General features: G+C 37.7%; 1 protein-coding gene across 11 annotated transcripts in view; it reads right to left on the bottom strand.

Moving 5' to 3' along the window:
• Positions 1-27,478, bottom strand: part of MAGI2 (membrane associated guanylate kinase, WW and PDZ domain containing 2) — a 720,301-nt gene that overhangs the window by 90,791 nt on the left and 602,032 nt on the right. For all 11 annotated transcript variants that reach the window (XM_017745908.1, XM_008642498.2, XM_017745910.1 and 8 more), the window contains one exon: positions 1,436-1,467. In XM_017745908.1, coding sequence (XP_017601397.1) covers positions 1,436-1,467 — 32 coding nt within the window. The remainder of the gene's footprint in view (positions 1-1,435; positions 1,468-27,478) is intronic.

The raw sequence follows: 27,478 nt of genomic DNA, 5'->3' as shown, positions 1-27,478 counted from the left end.
CTCATGGTCATTTTGCACTGATATTATATATGATATACATATATTTTGCACTGATATTATATATGATATACATATATAATATATGCACTTATATACATATGAACCACAGGAACTGATATTTATATATTTGATGTGTACATGAAGAGGCTAAGTATGGACAGGAGGAGGTCTTCAAATGAGTATCTTTAACAAGTGAGCTCCAAGCTATCTATGTCATCATTTTTTATCTGAGATTAAAGGTTGAACACCCCAGCCATTCAGCAGCCTTAGACTGGTGAGAGCAAGTTAGCCCTTAATAACCTGATTTATTTTCATGAATGTCCTGCTCCATAGATGAGTAAAGCAACTTATGCAAGACTTATTCCAATGTATTGTATACAGATTCTGTCCTTTTACACCAAAACCACCACAAGCTGAAGCAGTCTGATGAAGTTGCATCAGCTGATTAATTAAGTGCTATTTGTACTTGACAGGATACAAAAATTGTTTTGGTATACTTTAAGCATGAGATCCAATATGAGAGTATGTAAAGTTGTTCAGATTCAATGTACTTCCTCTGCCTGCTCCCCAATAAGAAGGCTCTAAGCTCTTTAAAAGATACTGCTATTGTTATTCCTATTGCTCTTAGGAGTCGTCAGGATCTATTTTCCTCTACACACCCTTGTTGAGAATTAGGAATTGCTCTAAGGTCTGTCAAATCTCAATAAAAAAGCCAAATTAAAAAAAAAACAAGCAACAAACCAAAACAACCCCCCACCTGCAACAATAAAACAAACCAGACAACCAAAAATAGTAGCCTATGATTTCTTTTTATACTGTGAATGCTGTCGCAAATTCAAAAAATTATATGTGGTGTCAACAGAATAAATAAAGTCATTGCTTACAGTCTTACAGTAGGAAAAGCCTTTACACCTTGGGTTTTACTGTCAAAATCACAGAAACACAGAAAAGTTGATTAGAAGGCACCTCAGTCAGTTATCTAGCCCAAGCTCTTATTTGAAGTGTGACTATTTGCAGCTCTAGATCTCCTAATGCAAGAAAGAATAACAATCCCTTTGAGGATGCTAAACTCAAGCCACTTGTAACCCAGGAAAAGTGAATGTTGTTAATTTCAAAGAATTTGCCAACTAGAAGACTAGACTGGCCTCATTTCTGCTGCCTTCTCCTCCAGACCTCTTCATTTTAAGCCACCACATTTCTGGTTCTTGCAACCCATCTTAACATTATGGTTTTCCTTTTTCCAGACCACTTCTGGCAGACTCCAAGTCAACAGACCTTCAGAACTTAGCAGGGAGGCCACCCCTGGTGCTGGGGCACTACTGAGAGGTGTCTCATGAGTTGGGAACAGGATGGGTAGATGAAAGACTACAGGAACTTGCTTTGCATGATAGGCATCTTATGAACTCAATGTGTACAATTTTGAAAGGGAACTTACAGGCTTTGGAGTTTTCCATGGAGAAAAGAAACCTGAAATAAACAAAAAATAATGTTAGCAGCTTTTTCTGATGCATAAAGAGTGGAGGCTAAGTAGTGTCTATGCTCCCATTCTCATTCAGGTCTGCAGGTAATATTGATAGATATGAAAATTCTCTACACACAAGGGGTGAAAACACAAAACATAAGGGATAATTTCTAAGAAAAAATAGAAATATATATATGTGTGTATATATATACATATATATATATATTTGCAAGTGGAGCTATTGAGATCATTGCCATACTTTACAAACAGCATGGGATTAGGTTGAAATTAAAAGAACTAATCAAAAGGACTTCCAAATGTCTTGGTGGACATTGGATAAGACACCAAATGACCTGGTATTGATGTGTCAAACGCAGTCGCACCTTTAGGAAGAAGCATTCAGAACATCCCATCAACAAAACCTAATAATACAAGAGATTTTTTTAGAAGAAAAGCCTGAAGAAAAATAACTGTTTCATCAGTCTAGATAAGGTGGTCAAGTCTTGAGAGGATTGCTTATATTGATACTGTCCTGGTTTTTCGTCATAGTTAGCAAGAAGTCATACATGACTACCTCTTTTACACAAGTAGTTATCTCCTTTTCCTCAGTTATTGACTGACTGATAACTTACTTCAGTGACTTTCTTAAATTTCAACTATTGTAGCTTACAAATGTTTAAAACTCCAGATATGTCTTTTTCATAAAAGGAAATAATTTGAAACACTCATTGTAAACACTGTTCCTATCTTATGCAGTACAATGTTAAAAACCTTTACAAAGTATTAAATAAAAAGAAGCATTACAAAGGGTATTGGGTCACGTTTTTTAAAATACCAGCTTTCAACACGGCTTTCATTAAAAAACTCATTCTCTGTTTAATAGCAGGTAAAAAAAAAGTCTGTGGACCTTCCTAGTTAAGATTAAAAGCTAAAACCAAAGAGTTCATTTGTTTTGTCAGAAACAGAAATGGGACTTAAACTGAGATATCTAATAGGAAGGCTCCTCTTCCATTCAAAAAAATTAATTCAGCTGAAAGAGTAGAACTGACTTCATTATTTCTTTTTCTAAAGTGAGTCTAAAAAGAAAATTAAAATTATGAGAGCATTAGGATAGTATCTTTCTACAGACAAATCACAACAGGAATTATATTTGCACATACATTTAAGGTTTGTAGAATTCTGTGATAATGAGATAATCTTTTCTGCCCTAATACCTAATTAATTTTGACTGAAATATCTTGCAGTGTAAAAGCACTTGAACCATTTGTAGCAAAACACTGGCTGTTCAGTAATGCTGATGTGTAACCTGATAGTGCTTTTTTTTTAAAAAAAAAAAGTATATTGAAAAAGTAATCCTGGAAAGGTTTATGTTTACTGACTCTACAGTGCCTGGACAAAAACTGCTTTATTAACAAGTAGATAGATTTCTTTCCATCTGCAAACTCAAGCTGAGATAACAGGCATCCTTGATAGATCTGGCTTGTACATCACTTTCAGTATTAAAGATTCTGTAGCAGAAACTTATTAAATAACTTATTGGATGGCAGATGGCTACCTTTTTACTACCTCCTATGTTTCTCTACTGCTAATAAGAGTGAAAGCTAAAAAGTACTTTTCCTCTCAGAGCTAAAGATAGGACTTGAAACTTGCTCAAATCAACTTACTACCCTGATTGTCGTTCATAAAGTATTTGTAGAGGTTAACTCTACTTATCCATTGATACTGGTGCACCTCCCACAACTTATTGTCATCAAAAATGACTCCTGATTAAACTGAAAGATCTTTTTTGTTTCCTATTTATCTACTGTATCCACCTAAAAATAAGTTATGCTGGAGTTATAATAAAAATTTTACTATCCATTAAAAATATAGTAAGTATTTATAAATCAAATAAACAATGACATATACTTCGAGTCAAGATTTTTTAAAAAAATCCCTCAATTAAAAAAAATTCAATTATTTGCTCAAACAAGGAGAATATAACCTTATATTTAACTTGGAGGTTATGGGCACAGACTGCAACATACAAATGACAACATCTACACTCAAAACAAATAAAAGGCAATATTTATTCACACAGCATGAAATTATGTTAAGAAAATGAACAGATATAGGATGCCATAGAAGCAAAAGATCCAAAGGAAAATTAAAAAAAAAAAATTGGAGACCCATATGTGCACAAAAGGATGCTATATAAGCAAAAATTTCTAAGGGTAACAAACCTTGGGACTAATAGTAAAATCCATTCTTCTGATTTTATTTCATCTTTTACACCTTGATCTCATGTAAGATGAGATAATCTCTCACCTCTGCCAAAAACCAGGCTAGGCTACAGGGGTGAAGGCCTAGTTCCATAAAGCAAAATTTACATTACATCTTTCATGTATCACTTGATAATTTTAATGTTGTCTCACATAAGATCTGTACTCCCATCTGAACTAAACATCCTTTTCCCAATCTAAACAAAACTGACTTTTACAGAATATATGGCATTATCAGTTATTCAATATGAGACTGATATGGATAATTGTTGTGTACCAAACATTGAGAATTATCACTGCTATTTAAACACATGCAGCAAATTCTGCAAATTCAAGAATTCAAGAGAATATTGCATATGTAGCACACTGCAAATTTAAAAGAAACTTCACATGAAGAGGCATAAAAGCAAAATGCACTTTCTTAGGTGTGCTGCACCCTCCCTTCTAACTTTCCCTTTTAAATAGTACTCTGCATGAGTACAGGAACAAATCTTCTACATAGAAAACTGAGGTTTAAAATCCCACCTGAAGAATATACCTGAATAATGTGCATTCAGTGCCCACTCAACAGTGTTGGCCGTCTGCAGCCACATCTACAGCAGGCAGTGAGAAGAAGACTTTCATTTAGTTTGACCTCACTTCACACCACATTTTCCCTTGACTTTCTGGTGCTCATGACATGCCAGGTGAGCATTCCCCACCAGGGACAGCGGGATCCCACCTGAATGACAGCTTCCAGCAGATTGGCATCAGCTCATATACAGATACTGACTTATCAACAGGGCTGAAATTGTTCTCCAAAGAATGGAGCTTTCAACATCTTTCAAGTACTAATACAGTATTAGTACTGCTTAACCTTCTGATCAACTCATGTCTAACTAGACACATACACTGGATAAGCTCTTCCAACCTCATTCCACTTCCAGATTTCTGCTTCACCTGCCCCAAACTCCCAACCCCCTGCTGTCCAACTTGTGATGTCTTCATAAAAACTTGAGTAGCTGAAAATATTATATATGTCTACATATAAACACCCCTCACCTCCATATCCACATACACATTTGAAATAATAAAAGTCAACTTAGATTCAGCTAAAAATAGTTCATGGAGCCTGTTCTTACCATGAGTGGCTTTTGGCTCACCCATGTGTGTGACAGCCACCCCTTCTCACAGTAATCTCACCATGTAAGCTGTAGCCATTTTTTGAAGACTCCTGTGCTTTTTTAATTAACATTCCTTGTAAAGACAGCCAGTACAGGTCTGCATCAGTTTTGGAAAGGAGAGCAGGGTTACTGGCTTGTCTTAAAGAGCAACCACCACCATTCAGCCAGGTGCTAGCAGGAAAATACTGTGGTAACGTGTATGCATGCAACAATAAAAATACATAACCTCATATGGTTCTGCAAAATTAGTTTTGAGAATATAATGATTTCTTATTCAAGGTTGGCTATTTAAACTGTAATAAGGTACAGCAACTGGTGACCAACACATATGGACCTTTTAATTGTTTAATTTCAAATAAATAAGCTGAGGTACAGTAATAAACATATGTTTTCTAAAAATCAGACTGACATTTTCTATTAAAGCAGTGTTACAAAAATCTATATTGACATTGCTTTTTAAGTTGTATTTACCACCTTCCAAAATGAGCTTCCCTGGAAATCAGAGCTGTGATGGTTTCTATGTAGTAACTTTACTAAAAAAACACTGTGAACTGAAAACAGATTTTGGATTCAAATATATTAGGGAGAAAAAACTTTTTTTTTCCTTTTTTTTTTTTTCTGATCAAGGCAAATTCCAGCTTCAGTTTACTGTACTTCTCCTTTTTGATGAAGATATCCTGTAACAAAAGACAAATCACATCACACTCATTGTATCTACTCCTTCTTCTATCCAAATTTAAGTATGCTTTTGTTGTAAAATATTCTTACAGATATCATATGCCTTACACTTCAGCAAGGATTTATTGTTGAAAAGCTTAGTTTTCTAAAAGAAGCTTATCAGGCAGAACTTAGAGCATTTGCAAGACACAATTCTGATTTGTTTCCTTTTTTTTTTTTTTTTCAGTGAAAATAATGAATTTGGCAAATTCCATAATGTCAGTAATACAAAAGCAGCCCTTGGTTATTATTCTGCTCCCATGGGGATGACTTTCTCTACATTTTCATCTTCATTATTCTCACTATTTTGCATTTTTTCCTGGAAAAGTTCTTCACTCCTGGTAGGATCATAAGTAACTAACATAGCTATTGCTAAGTCACAGGACTTTTAATGATGTTCACCTCTGTGGCAGATGTGGATGGATAATTAAACTGAAGCCTGGGAACAGTTTGATTTCTGCAGTGACGGCGTGTGCTGCAGGGAGGAACTCAACAGCATCAAACACAAAGCCTTTTAATCTAAAGCAATGTTCAGGGCAAGTCAACATCCCTGCACATCACTTGTCACACTTTCACTTTTAATGGGTGAAAGCCCACTGGCTTTCACTGGGCTTCTTGGGGTTTTTTTTTTGTGCTTTAATATCCTTGTTGCATATGGCTTCCTGAGCAAAGCTGTCTCAAGCACTGAACAGACCTTTCTCCTTCCTAGATGCTCAGAAGTCACTGAACAGATGACTGATGAGCACTCCCAGAGCATTAACTGACTCCATGGGCATCTTATCAACATCCATGTGACAACACTTCAGCAAAAGTTTTCCTTTCTAGAAAAGCTACTGTATAAATTTACTGTAGCAGTAGATTTTTTTTCTGTGTTTTCTTTCTCTTACTCGAATCCCTGAAATGTCTATCAGTTGTCTATGTGGGCCTGATTTCCAAAGGTATCAAATACTCATTAACTTCAAATGGATGTGACAGGGGAGAACACTGAGATCAGACTCAGGTGTTCAGCATTAGCAGGGTGCAGGGAACTGTTTCTTACCATTCACTTTACACCTGGTATCTCCCTCTGTATGTTCACCTTTTGTTGAGCTATGTTAGGTGTGGTCAGATTAGGTGGACAGAACTAATGCTAGGACTGAGTTGACTGATTAAGATTTAAAATACCCTCCAAAAATACTTGTGGGAGAGGTAATTTTTTGTGTATACATAGAACAAATATATAACATTAATTCAATTACTCTTCAAATATTTTCTCCTTTAAAGGAAAAGAAACATGATCAATGAGAAGTAGTACGTTCAATTAATTTATATACTGTAGTAAACAAAATCTAAAAGGAGACAATGAATGAAAATAAATGGAAATAATACTTATAAAAACAAGCAGGTGATAAAAAGTTTCAGTTGATCATGTAATATTTAAAGTATCAGATGATGTATAGGGAATGGCCATTAGTTCCATTTCTAACAAAATCAATCATTATTACATAATATTTTTTCAAAGGTCCATCTTTTTGAAACAGGTCTAAATATTGAGCTCTTACTCTAGCAACAACAAAAAGTTGATTTACCTTGAAATAAAGAGTAGGTGTAAGAAGACTGGGAGCTCTAGCCCTTCAAGCATAGTTAGCTAGTCCTGCTGTCAGCTGTCCTTCAGAGTGATGGTGCCATGCTGTGGAGGATCCCTTTGGTCTTTAGCTGGGATGGCACCTGATGCAATGGGTCAAAAATCAACACATCCCACATCAGAGTGAGATGAATGACCCACTACCTTTGATCAGGCCACAACATTCCATATGTTTAGAGCCAGTGCCTTTTCCATGCAGTAGGCTACACACAAGCAGCACGGCAAGTAAATGATACAGCACTGTGTTGCACTGAGATAAGGCTAATTACAGTCATCAGTTGTTGTATCAAATGCAGGTTCACATTAATAAAACTCTGAAATATGTCTGTTTTCTTTATGACTATATATATGCTCAGATGTTACTAAACCCAGTTTTTCCTGAAAAAAAGACTCCCAGTGGTACAAACTGATTCTCAGTAGTTGCTTGTGCTGGCATTTTGCTTTATGGTCCACTACTCAATTGCCCTGGATTTCAACCCAAGTGAAATTGCAACAGAAGTAGTGCTCCAGTTTAAATCATCACTGTTTTTCACTCTTTGACCTACTACACCTATGAAAAGTAATCCCAAAGAATGAATACATTCCTGCCAACAGACAATCACTCTATGAAGGTACTAGGCAAAAAGCAGGGACAGTTCAAAGGAAGGTCAGCTAGATCTTTAGACCCCATTGGCATGCCACCCTGTCTGGCTTATCTCCACTCCAGATGACTTGGGGGGCATCTTGAGTCCAAGTCTATATTTCAGCTCTTCAGATTTTCAGACTTCTTGACATGTAGCACTAGGTGTGAGACAGAGAAGTTTATCAGAAATGATGCAGAGGTAGAGGAGCACCATGGGAAACAGTACCTGATCTCATCCTACTGAAGTTGCTGAGGCGAGTGGCTCTGGTGCTGACATGACTGGCTGTGGAGTGCTCCAGTGAGGTGCATGGGGGAGCTTCCTGAACTTGGGAAGCTCAGAGGAGGGCCAACAGCAGCCTGCAGCTCATGCCACAGTGGCTGACAGGACCAGGAGCAACGGGCCAAGCCTTCCTCCAAAGGATAAAAGAAGCCCTTAGGGATCTCTAATGGCCAGGGATCTCTAATGTGCACCAACAGCATGGTGGGCACACAGGGCATGATGTGACATTCTGGTGGCAGCTGGCACAGAAGGGCACACAGGTATGGTGCTGACACCCTGCCAGCTACAGGCAGGAAGACACAGCCTCTACCTCTGTACCCACCATGAGGGACACGGCTGCCCAGATGGAGCTCCAGTGGGAACATGCTGCCACCAGTGCCAGGCCGTGCACTGCCCTTGTGCCAGGACTGCTGGCACAGTGAGGAGCTCCTGTGCTCAGTGACAGCTCTGGGAGGAGGTGAGTAGGCTGAGGAGTATCAGGGGGAGTGTAAGAGCATCAGACTACTGGAATCACAGAATATTCTGAGTTGGAACAGACCCACAGGGATCATTGAGACCAGCTCTTAAGTGCATGGCCCATCCAGGGATTGAGCCCATGACCTTGGTATTATTAGCACTGTGCTCTAACCTTCATACACTGTCTTGCCTGGGACAGGCTCCCCAGATAGACAAGACACATGATAGAGAGAATTTATTATCCTTTCCCCCTGGCTGAACACAGTGACTTAAGGGATTGGTGGCAGTGGTGACATGTGCCTGTCCAATGCACGTCTGCTTTGGGACTGCCTCACCTTCCTGGGTGTCAGGCATAGCAGGTGTGAGGCTCTCCAAGTGGAACCAAACATAACAAGGATGGTGGTTCATCCAGCATGGGTGTGATGCTGAGGTCAAGTTGGCCTACTCCCTGTGCCAAAGCTGCTTTCTAAATATAGAAAAAATGGGTCACTGTCACAGGAAACTCCCTTCTGAAGAGAACAGAAGGCCCAAAATGCAGCCCAGACCCACTTCCTATGGAAGCCTGTTGCCTCCCTGAGGCCTTGGTTAAAGATATGGAAACTTCCTACTCTGACACGTCCCTCAGATTATTATTTATTATTCATTTCTTGAGTAGGCAGTGATGAAGTTGCAACAAGAGGTTAGAGGGGAATCAAGAGAGACTTCAGGGCCTTGGGATGACTGGTTAAGAATCAGAAGCACAGGCAGTGTTCTCCTCTAGTTTTACAGTTGCAGGAAATGGTGAAGGAAGCAACAGGAAGACCCAGAAGATCAATCCTTGGCTCTGACCCTGGTGTCACCAGCACAAGTGTGAGTTTTATTTTTTTGATCATGGGATGGTTTAGACTTCAGGGAACAGACAGGGTACAGCTGTCTCATAGTGGCGAATCTATGCACAGGAGTTAGCAGGACTCATTGAAAGAGACTTAAACTGCATTTGAAAGGAGTAAGGGATAAAACCAGGCTTGCTAGAGGTAAGCCTGGGGGCTGCATGTCACTGTTTGTGGGACAGTGGGCTAGTGAGGTCCTCTGGTCTGCTGTCTCAGTGGAGGTAGGCGATAGACATCCATGCAGCAGCAGAGACATGAGGGTTACTGATGTGCTAGAAACCACAAAAGCAGCTGACAATGGTCACACATGAATTAGGCCTTCTCCCTGCAACAAGGTGGCAGGATCAATAGCCCAGCTGAAGTGTGTCTACACCACTGCACACAGCACAGGCAACAAACAGGAAGAACTGGAAGCCATGGTACTGCAGGAAAGCTATGATACAATTGCTATCACAGAAACGTGGTGGGCTGACTCACATGACTGGAATGCTGCAATGGATGACTATGAACTCTTCAGAAGAGACAGGCAAGGAAGGAGAGGTGGTGGGGCAGCTCTGTATGTCAGGGGCTGTCTTGACTGTCTGGAACTTAGTGATGTGATGACAGGGTTGAATGTTTATGGTAACAATCAGGGGAAAGGCCAACAAGACAGATAACAGGGTGGGAGTCTTTTGTAGACCACTGAAACAGGATGAAGAGGCAGGTGAAATATTCTATAAGCAGCTGGGAGAAGTCTCACTATAGCTAATATCTGTGCTTGTATCAGCAATAGTGTGGCCAGCAGGACCAGGGCAGTGATCATTCCCCTGTGCTTAGCAATGGTGAGGCCACACCTTGAATCAATTTTGGGCCTCTCAGGACAAGAAAGACACTGACGTGCTGGAATGGGTCCAGAGACGGGCCTGCAAAGGGCCAGTGAAGTATCTGGAATACAAGTCTGATGAGGAGCAGCTGAGAGAGCTGGGGGTGTTAAACCTGGAGAAAGGGTGGCATAGGGAGGGCATTACTGCTCTACACATTTCAGGTAGGAGGTTGTAGTGAAGTGGGGGCTGGTCTCTTTTCCAAAGTAACAAAAGATAGGACAAGAGAAAACGGCCTAAAGTTAAACAGGGGAGGTTTAGACTGTATATTTGGAGAAAAACTGTCCACCTAAAGGATTGCCAAGCACAGGAACATACTGCCCAGGGAGCTGGTTGAGCCACTATCCCTGGAGGTTTTTAAAAGATGTGTAGATGTGGTCCTTTAGGGCATGGTTTGCAGTGCTGGGTTAATGATTGGACTTGGTGATCTTAAGGTATTTTCCAACCTAAACCTTTTTATGATTCAATGATTCTAATTTTCTATGTTTATAGAACTGATACAAAAGCCTGAATGACTGTGGGATCAGGTAGTAGCAATATACAGCTTTTTAAACATAGGAGCACTTTTTGCACAGTTCATGAAGTTTCACTGACCTAGCCTGCTTAAGCAACACATTTTCAACAATATTCACAGATAATTAGAAAAAGGATGGCTATTCAAAGTCATGAATGCTAGAAGTATTTGCTGTTCAAGCTGGAACCCTCACTGGTCACCTGAATCTATCAGAATGTAATCTAAAATACACCAGAGAATCTCAAGCTAGCATTAAATTTCAATTTCATGAATAGCAAAGAGCCTTTGTTAGCAAGAATACAGCCATCAGAAAAGGTCAGAAGCTGGCATAGTAATGAGCTAATTTACATTCTGATGGACATACAAGTATTTATTTTCTTTGGCTGCTACAGCTCTGTGAATTGCTTATCAGTCAGAGATTTAAAATAATTTATGAAACCAGGAAAAAACCAACAAGTACCATGTCCTTCTAATTATTATGGATGTGAGGCAGAGAATTTCTGAATTATAGCTAAAATAGTGCAGAGGCAAATGCAACAGTTAGTGACAAGTTTTGAAATGTCAGCTTAAATATATTAGAGGTTGAAAAAATAATAAAAATCTAAACTTGCAGAAAACCACATTTTTGGAACAAGCTTTGTATGTGGTCAACAAGAATAAATTATTTTCCAAGGACAAACTTCAATACTAAGCACCTATAGAATGTCTCATTTTTCACAAACTGTCTTCTCTTTTCAGACACCTATTACCAGAACAGTGTTACTCTGTTCCAGATTTATTTCCTTGCTGATAGCAAACCATATTATCTGAAGCACAGTCATGTCTTGAAATAGAGAAAATGCTGCTGGAGAACAGATTTTACTGGGACAACTTGACCTGGAGTAGAAAAAGGTATCTTATGGAATTGAGGAAGAGCCTTGCCTCTTGCTTTTTATGACAGAACTTTCTACTAAAATTTCAAATCCTTAGGTTCATAGCCTAGTTTTTGATTTGCAGCTGCAGGCAGTATTGGATTAACTGTTATTTTCCTCACTGAAGTCTAAAAATTTGTATTTTTATTTAAATACTAACCCAATTAGCAAAAGTCTGCATGCATGGGCACTCATATATTATGAGCAAGAAATCTCAGAAATTTGCTCACAGGTTGTGTATTCTATCAACATTTTGAAAAGGTCAAGGGCATATTTTTGTACAGACATGAAAAAGAACCTTTTTTTTGGCTGAAGAGAAATTTTCCCTGAAGAATTTCCAGTTTTGCTCATGTGTGTTGTCCAATGACTGCTGCTAAAAACAGGGTCACTGGTTCACTTCTTCAGACTCGCAATTACACTCTTGACTGTACTGCTCTAATGCTGCAAGAGCTGGTAATGAAAGTGATGCCTTGTCTTGGGCAAAAACATATTGTTGAATGCAACTCCCCCTGAGCAGAGCAGACACAGCAAGGTGATAAGCTTGCTATGTGTCATACACGCAGAACCAGCAACATAATTTGGAATATAAATTGAGACTTCAGAATCCTGACAGCTTGTGGTACACACACAAAGACTTTGTATGCTTGCTAAGAACATGTCTGACAACTCAGCCTGGCTTTACTGAAAGCTAATTTAAGCTTCAAAACTTTTCAGGGATACTGCATCGTATGTTCGGAGCTCTCTGACAGTCAGAAACTCTGCCTAACTATATCACTCTCTCTGCTGTTTCATATGTTTAGATTCTGGTCCCATTTAAGCTTTAACACTTTCTAAGCCCAATAAAGAAATCTCACATTACATTATGGTATGTCACGTTGATGAATATCAAGGCACGTTCCAAATATTTTCTGTTAAAATGTAGATGGCTCATAAGTTGTTTTAATACAGTGCCCTAAAGTCCTCTTCATGAAAATACATTCACAAAATGTCTTCAGCAAGTGTGGGGGAAAAGCATTTAATAAAAAATCCATTCTTTTGCTTTCATGTGTATCCTCCTGGTCTGGCCAACTGTGACAAAGGACCTTTGGTGGGAAGAGATGTGGAATATCCAAGGGCATCTCACTAGAATAGGATGCCTGCATGCCAGCAGTTTATTAAATTCCCCATCAGTTACAATAGACACACAGACACCTATGCCAAATTTAGATATTGATACTCAGACAAGTACATTTTCATGTCATAGTCTGTGAATTAGGAACTTAACACAGATGCAGAAACACAGGTCTAGAATGCAGGGTGCCATACCTAATGTTATTCATAAATCTGTCCTAGATTGGCAGATATGACACAGAATCTATGGAAGACTTCAGAGCTTCAGCTGTCATCTTGACTCTGCCATTCCACTGAAGATTTTTTGGTATGCCAGTGTATCTCAGATGGCCCTGGATGTTGCTAATGAGCTTAGAGTCTCACTCCTCCTGATTTCTCTGCGATTTGGGAGCACTGGACAAAAGTTCATCATAAAGCAACAAATAAGTTTAGTTACTTAGAGAGACTTAGAGAACCTCCTGGCTTCCTCTGACTGCTTGTCATTATTAAATTACATCGTAGTAACTTCAGTATTTTGTGTTTAATATGAATCAAGCTGTCCGCATGGTTTTAAATTTTATTGAGTTGCCTTTGAAATCTGTTCTGTGGGATGCAATGGGAAGCGTTAGGAGCTCAGGTGTGTTGACCACAATTGGCTCATTTTCATTCCACATGGCGGAATGACAAACACTCAATGGCAACATAATAAAAAGGTAATCATGCCACTTTGCCACAGTGGTGAAAGCTGGGATAAGCAATAGCATGCTTATTTCATGCTTTGGAACCAGATGTTATTCAAAGTAATAATTAATTTCCAATTTCCTGCTCCTTCACACCAACTTGACAGATGAGTTTATTGATGGCTATACGGATTCAGGTAGAACAAAAAGATTGACAAACAGTTGGAGACTGTGAAAGAGAAGACTAACTGGAGAAACAAAAGAGCCACAAGGTTTACCACAAGAGCCAGGGTTTACATGATTAAGCCTTGGATGTAAAAATACAATATTTAGTGTTGAAAAGAAGAATATTTGGCAAGGAATGTTAGTGTAATGCCCATGTAGAAAGGTTAACAAAACTGTGAAAAGAAGAATCTAATATTGCAGTTCCCTGGTTGAACCTCCAGGTAGTCACTTTGCTTTGAGCTGCTGAAGATTTGATACTGTCCACACTGACACGTACTCAGTAGAGATAAATGTCTTTGCTTTCCCATTCCCACTCAGGACGTAACTCTCAGTATACAACTTACTTATCAAGAAGAACAAAACTGAATTAGTAAAAGCTTTGCTGATAATTTTAGTGATCTAAATTATACTGGTTAAGATGACATGAAGTTCAGAAGGTTTAGCATAAGACCACAGGAGCCTGAAAGAAAAAAATGAGAGAGTAATAATGATCGATGGGCATGATATTATTGCAGTACAGAACACTGAAGAGTATAAAGCATGATAAATTGATCAAGATGACCTGGATTGCAAAAAACCATTAAGAAACGTCAGTTTTTTATGAATTCCTGAAAGTTTGGAGTTGAGCAATTAACATAAAGAACAGCTGTGTCCTGAAGTCTAATGAGAGAAGAACAGTATTGATGGGAATTTTATGATGTTTAGATTATGTGCTGGTCACATGTAGTCCTGTGCAGTACTTTAAAAAGTTAATGAACAGAACACTAAAAAATGATGCTGAAAAAGGATCCTGACAAGATAGTTGGGAAGTGATAAGTATTAAATGAATATATTACAAGGAAAAGGAAGAAAACTGTGAATAGTTTCTTTCCCTGTGACAGTGCTCTGTCTCTCAGAGGAACATAAATTGGTTTCAGACTTGAGAGTTAGATGATCTGTCCAACATAATGGAAATAAACCCCTCAATACTGAGAAAATTGGAACAGTACATAAACATGACAAGTTAAACAGAGGAGATTATGGTGCTGACAACCGTGAAGCACCTTGTGGACCTTAAAAATTAGCATTTTTAGAAAGACATGCTAGGGTACATAGCATGTATGTCCCTCCTTATTTAAAATCAGAACTTACTGCGTAAGAAAACAAACTTGGATGTAGCCTTTGGATCTGTAAAATATCTTCTTCCTCAGTTTACCCTTATACCTCAGTATCCCCATTTGATCACAAGACAAAAACACTGAATTTATGCCTGAAGAACATAGCTGGCTGAAGGAATCTGGATGAACAGCACAATTAATCTGCAGTGGTCATCATACTTTCTCCTTGGGTTTCCCCAAAGAATAGATAAATAAAAAGACACTAAGTGTAGATCTGTATGCTCTTTACCCAGTCATCATACAGGATTACTGGTGTATAATCCCAATCAGATAGGATAGCAAATAGTTCGTAGAGGAAATTTCCCCTTGAGTATAATTCATGTCATAGGGATCAACAACAAAGGGTCTACTTCAGGGGAAGAGGAAGGAGAAGGTTAATTCTAATTAGAGACTTTTAGCAAAGGGAGTTTTCATTGGTTAATGGTAATTGTCTAAAGCCATTTTTGTGAAAAGCATCTGCATTTCCAGAATGTATTGAACATTTAACGGGTAAAAAAACATAATAAATTGGATCTCAGACGAAATTTCTATTCCAGTTCTAGAAAAAATACCTGCTGACCATCTAGCCTTTAGCAGGATCATCTAATATTTAGCAAGCACTAAATATTAGATGTCCCTGATAACATGGAGAATGAAGTAATTTACCCTATTATAAACAGGCCTTTGCTTCTTATACCATCAAAAAGTTTTTGATTCATCAGGCAACTGACAGTTCTAGATTAAGTTGCTCTATTTCTCAGTGGACGTTCTCTTTGGTGAATTTTAAAAAATTGTTTAGGACTGATAGGATAGAGGAAACAAATTACAAACCCATTCTAATTTAAAAAAAAATTATATTTCCATCTACTCAGAAGTTAGTAATTCAGAAATTTTTTGCTGCCATTCGAAAATAAAATCAATATGCAAGAGAAGACAAACAAAATTATTTTCAGATCCTCCACTGAACAATTTTTTCCCTGAGGAATGTTCTGAAAATTTTGTGTTCTGCCATACAAAGAGACCTTAATTGGGAGACACGGCAAATACCAATAATTCTCCTTAATCTGTTAAATTTTGCTTACTGTTGAGGCAAACTGAAAAAAACCAAACCAGTGTGCAAGTAGCTATCACATATTAATGAATAAAAATGGGTACCTCTGTAGAAACACAAGTCATGAATTTTTGTTCATCTCTTTCCTAGTAGGAACAAGTTAGAAATGTAACTGAATTGCAATTCTACACCAGTACTCTGCAATAGATGCATTTAAATTTAGTGACAAAAGTATATATGTTGTTATACTGCAGTTCTTTATCTTTCAGACAACAGAGAGGAGCAAAAAATAGAAAGCTTTTGAGTACTTCAGCATTAATACTCACTCTCTACAGACTAAGCCTGATCCCCTATCTGCAAAATTTCAGAGGCATTATTTTTCTTTCCTAAATTTGCTTGTTTTAATTAGCAATATTATTTTCAATACACAAAATGATTATTTTCTTATTTATTATATTGCATTCTAAACCACTATTACTTATTTTTTATTTCTTTGACATCTTTGGTTTTTTACCAAATATAAATTTCATAGCTTTAAGTAGCAAAGGAGAAAGTGATAGCAGTATATTTCAATTTGGGTCTCTTTTTTTCTGACTTCATAATTATAATAATGCATATTATTTCTGTCTTTATCACCCCAAATTGTAAAACTGCTGCAATTTTCTATAAAAATCTCTGAAATCCGTAGAATTTCTGTGTGAGTTTTGTTTCTTCATTACTAACTCACAATTACATAGCCACAGAAATGATTATCAGTTCATAAGGAGAAGCAACTTCAGTTCTTAGTCCCAGAATTCAAGCCTTTAAGCTGCAAGGTGAAGGATATATCAAACTGGTGAAGAAATTACTTTCTATTTTGTGGCAATATAGGAGGTTTTGATTTGGTGTTTTCTTCCCACATGAGCTGGATCCCAGGCTGGCCAAAGATTTTATCTTTGATCTGCCTAGACTCATAACAGTTCCAAAGGCTTGGTTATATATATAACCAAAAAAAACCCCCAAACCACTGAGCTTTATCATAATAGCACTAAGATACATATGTTTTCAAATAGGGAAGATGTAAAGTCATTAAATGGAGTATATAGAAATCAAAGAAACTTCTGAACAGCTTGCCCTGCTCACGGTGTCCCTACATTAGAGGTCCTTGTTCCCAGTGGAATTGATGACTCCCTGAGTTATAAAAAGCTCTGTATACTCCCTGCTTGTCCCCAGAAGATTTTTACCCCATTCCCTCTGCAGCCCATGTGTCTGCTCTTTGCTCCTCTCAGCAGGTTGCTGGATTAGGCTGCAGATCTCCAGCTCTCTGCCCTGACCCTTCTTCCACTTGCTCAGAACCCACAACCATTGGAAATCTCTCTCCATCAGGACCTCAGGAAGGAGGGGTGTCTTCACTGCAGAAGGACCTGACTAACTCAGGCACTTTCAGAGGAACAAAGGCAGCCTACACACCTGGACAAAACCAAAGAGATCTCTCCATCAGACTGCTGTTACCTGCTTGACACACAGGATGGCTGCAGCTGTTTCAGGTAAATATTTACTCATGGCAACCACAAATGTCTTTGAAGCAGTTTTATAGCTAGTAGACTGATACCCAGAGAGCTGTAAGTCAGGGACTGTGCCTCCTATCTGCTGAAAAAAGGATCATCCAACAACACGACTCCTACCAGTACTCTTTATGTGACCCAAAACATCTTCTCTTAAATGTCTAATTCTTCACTAGCTGGTTTCTATACTTTCAGCTCTGTTTTGGAGTACTTTTCCCAAGCAAAGTAATTTTCTTTCATTTCTACAAGCTTTTAATGAACAACTAATTGCAAGAGTACTACAGGAAATAAATTCTGAAATTATATGCCTAGTTGTCTGCACAGGAAATGAGTCGTACTATAGGAGCTGGGTAGTAAGGAAACATCTTTCCATCTACCTTGCACATGGACAACTGAATAAGCCATTACTTTAGCTAATGAAGAACTGTATGGAAAATCCTATAGAAACCCCATATTTCAGGTCTGAAAAAAAGAGAAACATTAGTTAAAGATAAGACTTCTACAAGATGCTTGATCATTGCATAGTATATGGAAGTGACACAAAGTAACTTTGAAGCAAATGGGAAAAATTGAAAAAATAAGATGGAAGAAGCAGGGAAAGACTACCTGGAACAGGAGCTCATTGGTTTTCTTAACATTAATAATAAGTGCAATAAAATAGTTTACCAATGGCATCTTACTAAGAAAAATATAAACAAAACCTTTAGTTTTAAGAAGTTGTTCTGAATCTGCCTTCTTCATTTTGTTGCTATGCTTAGGTGATTATACATAATGATTCAAAAGCACTTTTACAAGTTTGGGTTGCATTCCTTACTCTCTTTCAGGAATTAATTTGCAATGACTGGATAAAAACATTTCCTGTTTGCTGATGCTTAATTTATTAAGCATTCCACATTGCTCTTTATCAGTAATGGCTTATCTATTCAATGACGTGGACCAAACTCTTTGCCAACTGCAAAGTTTATCAGTATTGATTTTATGTTTTCTACAGGATTTCCAAAGAAAGTGCATTTAGTCAGAAGCCAAGAACTTTTCCTAGAGATAGTTCATTAAAAATAAATTCCCTCACTGATTTCCTTCTTACAATTATGTTAAAAGATTGATAGGTGAAGCAACTTTTCAATCCAATGTAAGCCATACTAATTTTACTTGTTTCCATTTTTAGGTAAGGAGTGAGTTGTTGCATGTAAAGATTTACAGAAGTCCATTATATAAAAGCAATTAAATTTTATAATAAAACTTGAAGTATTAATAAAGATATTAATATATATTTAATACAAATTATTTTCTGTAGTCTACATTTCTAACTTCACTTTTATAAAGAAATCCAGGCTGTTTTCTATAGTAGCATAAATGGGATTCCATATTTAGCCTGAGTGCATGAGATAGATTTCAGCTTTTGTGATCATGCAGAGTTTTTCTAATAACTTTGATTATTAACTATGCTTGCCTCTGGTGTGTGGGCAGGACTCATCTCATGCACCCTTGTTTATCTGGCTGGTCAGTTAACCTAAAGTTCTCATCCAGACTTCTCTCTAGTCCATGGAGCGTAATGGGAAAACTGAGAGAACAAGCTGCCCAGGCAATGACTGAATAAAATGATTTAAGTAATCCTCTTCAGGTGCTTATTTTCCACCACTGGCTGTAGGGGTAAATATTTTGAGTCATGTAGACTAGAAATCTAAATATTTTATGGTTAAGTTGGGATTCATCTGACCAAAAGTGAGTAGAAATTTAAATGTGAAATGTTAGGTGAATTTTTAAAAACTTTAATACTCAACAGGAGAGAACAGGTTCTTTTAGAAGACTATTGATTTCAGTCACTTTAGATGTTTACAGTAGCTGACTGGCACCATAGAGATGCCTGTTTTCCTCATCAAAAAGGATCCCCACTTGCTGCCCAGTACAGATGAGGAAAGATTCACTGCTGCTGCCTGCTCAGGATCCCTGACAACAAGTGCTGAGGAGAACGAGGCTATATGTGTTGCAAGGCAAGACTGGGAAGAAAGGTTGAGGGATGTTGCATGTAAAAGATTTTCAGCTTATTTCCGTTTAGTGACATGTAAAAAAATGTAGAATCAATTAATCACTGTGAAATGAATGCTTAAAAAAGACCATTTTGACTGAAGCTGTATATAGATGGTTCTTTTTTCAGTACAGTGCATCCTAATGTGATGCTATTAGGATAAAGACCTTTATAAAGTTAAAAGTCTGATATGCAATAAACAAGTTATGAGATACACCTCTTGCTTATTTAAGATTAACTTCAGTAGAAATAATCATTCTAGTTGGTGCTTATGCAGTGAATGTTAGCTGGATCAGACTCTCCAGATGTTTCTGATTTAGAGCCAACCCCACAAGCCACTGAGATCTCTCAGAAATGCTACATAATAAGTAAATAAAGACTGCATTAGCTTTCAATTACAGTGTGAGAATAATTTGTTGTGTATGTAATCTCAAGGAACACATCTGGCAAGCTGAAATCAAAAAGCATGCCACCATTCTTCCTGTTTGCATTGACTTCTAAATAACTTTCCTATATAAAGAAATATATGTTCAATATGGTGTAATAAGGAGACAAGATTAAAAAGCTTCTCTTTCTCTCTCAGAAGTACTGTGGAAGGAGTTTAAAATTATCCAGATGGTGATTAGTTCAATGAGAGACTCTCTCTTTTAGCACCCTGGGACCCCAAATGTGAGAAATATGGAGAACCATAGAATATTCTAAGTCTTTAGCTTGGAAGGGACAGTTGGATTTCAGCTAGGCCAAGCCCTTGCTCAAAGCAAGGCTAAGTTCAAAGACTGGGCTGACATTCAAGAATGGCATCTTCTCTGAATTGCCAAATGAAGGAAAATGGAGCCAGAATGACAAGCAATAAACATTCAGACTGAGAAAGGACTGGGTAAAACATGGAACAAGCTAATGAAGAAGGGCAGAAATTGGATGGAGCTGACCATCTTTGACTTTACCACATTTGTTGGCTCTCACTGGCCACAGATGAAAGCCTGATGGAATTTTATCCAGAATTCTCTCTGGGCTGCTCTAGGAACTTCCATTGATGTAATCATGCTGCATTTTGGTTATACATCTGGATGATCTGCTATAATCTTTCCACTTTCACTAAGTACTTCCTGATACTTATTCCAGAGAACATGAGATGTTAAATAGTGCAAGGCTTAAGATTGATGCAAAAGAGAAGCCGTATCTTCTGATACACTATCCCACTAGGATCATATTTACAGTTTCTCAACTGGTCATTCTTTTTTACCCTTAAGGAGCATATTAAGGTGTCTTTTGCTGTACTTCAGAGATATGATAGCGTTTATACTGCAGTAGAGAGGCACTGCTTGGCCCTAGATGCCAAAAATAATCATATTTATTGAGAACAAGTTAAAATACAGAACTTAAGCATGGGTAGTAAGAAAGAGATGTTGACTTCGTATTGATAAGTGAATTTAGTTTAACTATTAAAATATAGAGAATACTGTGGTATTCCCATAATCAGCAAATCTTTTCTATGATGTCAACGAACCCCTGGGGTACTACTTACTGATTTTTTAAAAATTCTTTAAGAAAAATAGTATTACTATCAACATTATTACTACTACTATTACTATCGTCATCATTGTTTATCAATTTAAAATATTAGTAAATTTTCTGCTATGAAAAACCCTAATTATAGAAATGGAGATTAATTGATAAAATGAATGTAAAGATCATTAAAACATTTTCTCATTCAAAGATTTTGCATCTGTGCTTGTATTCATGCATATGGAGGATTCTTCTAATGATCTGAGAATTTTTAGAAGTGCTCTATCTAGAACATGTGAAATGCAATTAAAAATGCTTACATTATAGAAAAAATATTCTAAAAAGTCCATTGAGTATAATTTGCACCCAACTGAAATATACACTAAAAATAAGGTGACCCTTATGTAATGTGTGTAAAGAAAGCTTGCCTTCTTTTAGCTTATGGGAATAAAAGGTACCAAATAGAAGTCAAGATTTCTCTCATTTACCAAACAGGAACACTGCACAGTATGTTTCTTCTATGCTGAAATACTGTTCCCAGTTATGAAAAATCTGGCTTTGGAAAGCAATTTACTTCCTTTAGAAATCTGCTTGGACATACTTCCGAGTCAACTTCCAGAATTTGTGCCTGGCAGCTTTAGCTTCCATATCCTTTTTTTTTCACTGTAAACTGAAGGTGACACAACAAAGGGGTATGTATCCTGGTGCTGGTTTTGATTGTGTTTGAATTATGAGTCACCCAAAGGCTTCCTGAGAAGGACAGTGTTGTATTTAATAAATATTGTAATCTTGGTTTATAAAAAAATAAAAAAAAACCCCATTGAGCATGAATCAGAGGGCAAGCATAGCAATTGTTAAAGCCCTCCTTCTCTTTTTAAGAATTTAAATGAAAATTGCTCAAAGAATTGTACAGGGATTAATACCTCATTTAGAAAACTAATTTAGTTTCTGTATTTTTACTGGATATGCAAACCATAAGGGCAATGAGAGTTTTGTGGCTTAGGAAGTGCCTGAAAAGCACACCTTCCCATCTCCCCAGTGCTGTGTCTCAAGTCTGTAGCACAATAGATAATGTAGTCACTTGTTTCATAGTGTATTAGCTTACTTTATTACTATAAAATATTGCACTATTTTACAAATCACCACATCACAACGTCTACACAACGTACTTTGACAACAGATTTGGAAGCCCAACAAATGCTGTTTAATAGGACATTACATTATACTGAACCAACAAAAACATTGTTCAACACATTTAGACTAAACTTTAGACATGCCTCAGTACACAAGCACAGGTAGTAAGGTACTTTTTTTAGAGTCCAGCTCTGTAGTTCTCCATCCTTAGGCTGAGATCTCCCAAATCTCCTCTGAGGAAGGTGAGATTCACTCAGAAACTAGACTATGGGTGACTGGGAAAAAGCCCCGTTTCTTCATCTCTCAGTATTGCAGCAGGTTTTCCCACATACCATGCTTGGGAAGTATTTGGCTTCAAAAGATGTCATCTTTCACTGAGATGTACAGTCCAAGATAATACCATTAAGTTTTCTCATAATACGGCTTGCAAGTACAGAGGAGAAACTTCTCTGGCCTGGCCAGATTCCAAGCCAGACAAGCAAAATAGTCTGTTTTCTCAAACAAACTATTCTTCAATTTGCATGAATTCATTCACTAATATTAGTAAGACTGAAACCAGTCTGCAGTACTGCCAATGGAGCTCTTGGGTTCTAGCAGTGATGTGGGCTGTAGCTATCAGACAATAATGTGCCCCATACTCCTCAAGAGAGACAAGCCTGTCCTGAAGGCAGAGTTCCTGCAGCTCTGCACAAATCCTACATGCACAGTAAGTCTCTTTGTAGTCCTATAGTAACTATAATGTCTGACTGCTCACTGTTTGGAGCCTCCTGGGTATAAGAATGTAATGGCAGAATTGCCACTGGAGTAGTAAATGGTAGTTACCTCCTTATGGCATGCAATGATGACAATATGTGTCTATACATATTATACACTTGTGTTTCTTTTTGCTAAAAGGTTTTCTGCAGGGACCTATTTCTCCAGCGTGCAAACTAACTCCTCCTAATGTCAGCAAGAGTTAGGCACACACATCCCTAGGAGAAGTGTCCCCAAGTTTTACTAGAAGCACTGTTCGAATTTCACACAGACCATATAAGCCTACATCAGAAAACAGTTTCACCAGTGATAAAAGCACTTTTGAAACAAAATGCTTTCCAATAGTCATTAAAAACCTTCTGTGTAATATATGTAAAAAGGGTTTAACTAATGCTTTGCAAAATTATCCACAAATGTACCACACAGTGCACAAACATTAATAAGGAAGAGGCAGCAAAACGATAGCACTACCACTTTGAAACACAATGCAATTAATACTACTTCCAGTAATACAGTGTAACAGCTACTAACTATTATTGATGTCTATTTTTTCAGGAATCCATATTCATTAAGGAGGTCTATGGTTTCTTTGTCTTTTATTCAGAAATATGGAAGCAATTGCACACTGTTTCACTGCTAATCAGAGCTATACAAGAAAAGATATGAAAGTTTCATTAGTGCAAATTTTAGGATAACTGGTCTCCTGCCCTAACTCCTCCTGTTCAAATTTGTCATTCCCTGTGTTACTGAAAGGTTACAATTTCTCTCACTAAAACGATTTAGATTGAATCCCTTCACAAACAAGGCTATATATGTAACTTAATTTTTAGTTTACCTGCTATAACGTGTAATATTTATTGAAATAGATTTTATGCCAGATAATTGCCACAAGATGCTTAAAAATATCACAAGTTAACCCAAAGTATAAAACAGTCTCAATATGTAGGGCAAAAAGGATGTAAATAATTGGAAGGTTACTAGGAGAGTACGTATCGCACAGCTAAAAATATGATACTCTGCAAGGTGAGACATTCCTTGTAAAAATGAGTCAGGAAAGCAGTGCTTCAGGATTTTTGTTAATGTAACGGCAACTTTTTTTGCATGTTAACAGTATTTTCTAAAAATCTTTCAGAGATTTTATTTCTGGAATTAACAAAGGAAAGAGAACTGCCCTTTGTAGGGAAGGGAGGAAGGGACAAGTGTCCATGTCTGGGAGTGGGGAAAAGGGCAACATAACATCTAACAGAAAAGTCAGTGAAGTGGACAATATAGCATGACTCACAATATGTTTGAACATTAAATGTTTTTGGCCTTACTAGCTAAAAGTAGCAACAAAAATGAGCACAAAAAAAGAGGAAACAACTCAAAAGCCAGCATGAGAAGAATATGTTTACAGAGAAATCATGCTGAGGAAACTGTTGAATTTATGATGTCATAAAAAACGCTCATAATTTTGAGATGGAAAGGAGAAAGGTCAGCTATGAACCTTTGTTTTCCATCATTTTTAAAGCAGATGGACCCAGGAACAACAGAGTGCTTAGAGGGATGGCAAGGCAAAATGGTGTGGGAAATTGGAAAGAGAAAATTGTAAGAGGATGATGTCAGCAGCATGTTCAACAGAGGGCATTCGTGTCTCTAACTTCTAGGTATCCATGGATCACATGGTTCACTTCAAATGGGTCAGTGGTTCACTATTAGATTCATATGCACATTCCCTTTGTGTGATCAAATGTCCCTTAAGCTCGCAAACAAGAGATATATGTGCCATTTAATAATACAGGAGGGCTAAAAATGCAGATATTGCCAAGTATTCCTTTCAACATTGGACTACTTTCAGGAAATAGGAGAAAATGGATCAGGAGCAAATGTACAGTTGAAGTGAACATCTGGAGAGGAGAAAGTATATCGGGAAGCAGGAGAGATATGAGACCTTGTATGTCCCAAAATCTCCTCTCAGAAACAACAAAAGAAGCATAACTTCATGAACAAGGCAAGTATGAACAGACCGCTGTTAATTTGCAGTATCCATACAAAGCAATTTATTTACGTTTGGGTTCCTTTAGGAAGTGACTGGAAAGGAAAAATTTGCCAATGACTCAGGGATGTAAAACAGTAGAGACAGCAGGATGATGGAAAACCTTCCTAAGTCCCAAATCAAAAGCCTACAACATACTTCCAAGAATTTAATTTCTTTAAACCCTCAGGACTTTTGACTAGAAAGTCCTGAACTGGGGATGAGCAAGCCATGAGATACAGGGTCTCCAGTTTGCAACAGGTACGCTGGTAATATTTTGAATGAAGAACTGCAGAATGAGAGTAAAAGCTACAGAGACCTCAGTGGTGGTCTCAGCTCATGGAACCAAGAGACCAGAATTTCCTGTGCCAGACTAGTGCCAGCAGGGTGAGAGTGCTGCCTCAGCTTTATCTTGTGAAGCTTTCCAAAGAGACAACAACCTGGAGATAAAGAACCAAAAGCTCTCCTGACCAGAGGAACTGAAACACATAGCAATCCTGGAAAAAAAATTTTAAAAACCATCTCATCTCTATGGTAGAAAGGCAAAGCTGGCAAATCTGAAATAAGTCCATGGAAAGGGTACTGAGAACGGAGGTTTTCTTCCACTGAAGTCTGCTTATTTTGAGGGGTTAGTTTTTTTCACTAGAATATTCAGAGATTTTTTTGGTGAAATTTCTGCCTGTTTTTGAAATTGCTGATGCTGTGTGATGTACTGGTACCTGTTAGTGATTTTAAGGAGTTACACATTTCTACTGAGATTTATACAATATCTGAGAAAGATAATTTACCTTCCTTTTATTCACACAATTTACAACTATACAGTTAAATTCTCCCTCCTCCTCTTGTCTGTTTGTGCATTGCATGTGGCCCTCACTATTTCCCATGCTGTGTCACAGTGACACCGGCTGCTGACAGTCCAGTCCCACACCAGGACTGGGCTAACAATTAAACAGTGTGGACAGTGTGCCAGTTCTCTGGCTCAATTTCGTACCAACAGCCTCAGTTTCTCAGAGCCAATTTGGATTCTACCATTCTCTGATTCAATGATTACAAAATAGCCATCTGATGTAGGAATTTTGTCAGTCCCCCACTTTTTGCATTTAATGTTTCACTCTCAACACCTGTTATGAGTTGCCATAACTTCATGACTCAGTCCTGGGTTGTCTGCAGGTTTCCTTTACAACAGTATTTCAGACATAGTCTTGATGGGTTTACTTTGGAATCTGTCAGTTCTTTTTTAGACAGGAACACTTCTGGAGCTGGGCTGCTGTCTATAGGTTCATATATTTCAAAGATATTTTCCAAAAGAGATGGCGTATGTCAAATACTTGGATAGCTCATTTAGTAGGACATGCCAAACCAAGTTTTTGAAGTCCTCATTATTGAATATTTTGCTCTACATAATTTTGCTACATACCACTTCAACCACTAAGTGCTGGTTTTCAGTAGTAGCGGACTAATTCAGAATTTATGCTCTATCTACAGTCAGAAAGACTGATTTTTGAGAGCTCTTCCACACTATTTCAGCAGCCTACACTCAATGAAATCTACTGCAGAAGCTGAGGATAAAGCATAAAGCCTGAACCAAAACTGGAAAGGAGTAAATCTCTTTGGGTGTTATTTTCTTTTTTTTTTAATATTAATTTTTTCCTTTTATTTTTTTAGGTAACAATTTTCCACTACCTTTTCCAATAATTTTAGGGTTTTTTTTCAGTACAAACATATCTGTCAGCTTATAGTAATCAATGGAAACAGTACAGCTGTTCAGCAAAAACAGAGGTAAAGAAACTGAACTATTATAGTGCGTCTACTTAGCAAAGAACTTGTCCAATAAACAAAAGAAAGACAGTAAGATGTCTAGCCACTGCTAGAGAGATGCTTTGTATTTTCTTTGATAGACAAGTTATATTGTTTCTATTATTATTTTTTTTTTAACATGCAGATAAATTGCTACTTCTGCTTTTGGAATCTTAAAACAAGTAGACTACGAGTTGTGGGACTTCCTCCAGCTGGATTGTATCCCATGACGAGTCTCTATTTGGTGATGGTTAGAGAGGTCTTAGTGGCCTCTTTAAATTTGAGTACTGCTATTCCCTCCATCCTTTTGAAACATCCAGACCTTTCCTTCTCCTGCATACTCTGGCTGTTGGCCTTTTTAAGCCTGAGGGACAATGTTTTTAAAATGTTATAGCATGCATACTATGTGCATCCGAGGGAGTATTTTTTTCCAGTATGAGATACCTTTTCCTATAGTGAGAATAAATCAGTCAGTGTTGATCTGTTTCTTGTCTGCAATGTAGATAAGATTGCTGGATGAGAGAGAAATTAAGTCACTTACAGAAATGGATTTGCCACAGTTAGGTGAGCAGTCAGGCCATATTCATATCAGAGACAGAATACATTACAAGGCAACGCACAACCTTATGCAAAACACAGCCTTCCTCCACAGGCAGGAACAGCCCTTTGGTCTTAATCTTAAAAATGAGACATTAAAGACAGGATGCACAGGGTAATGATGGAAAAGGATGGCATAATTCAAGTGTCATTACAAATCAGAGATAATAAAATAAAAATTGGATCC

The sequence above is a fragment of the Corvus brachyrhynchos genome, unplaced genomic scaffold (genome assembly GCF_000691975.1).
Source record: "Corvus brachyrhynchos isolate BGI_N302 unplaced genomic scaffold, ASM69197v1 scaffold239, whole genome shotgun sequence".
NCBI classification, from domain to species: Eukaryota; Metazoa; Chordata; class Aves; order Passeriformes; family Corvidae; genus Corvus; species Corvus brachyrhynchos.
The sequence above is the reverse complement of the archived record's forward strand: the minus strand, read 5'-3'. Positions and strand labels throughout refer to the sequence as shown.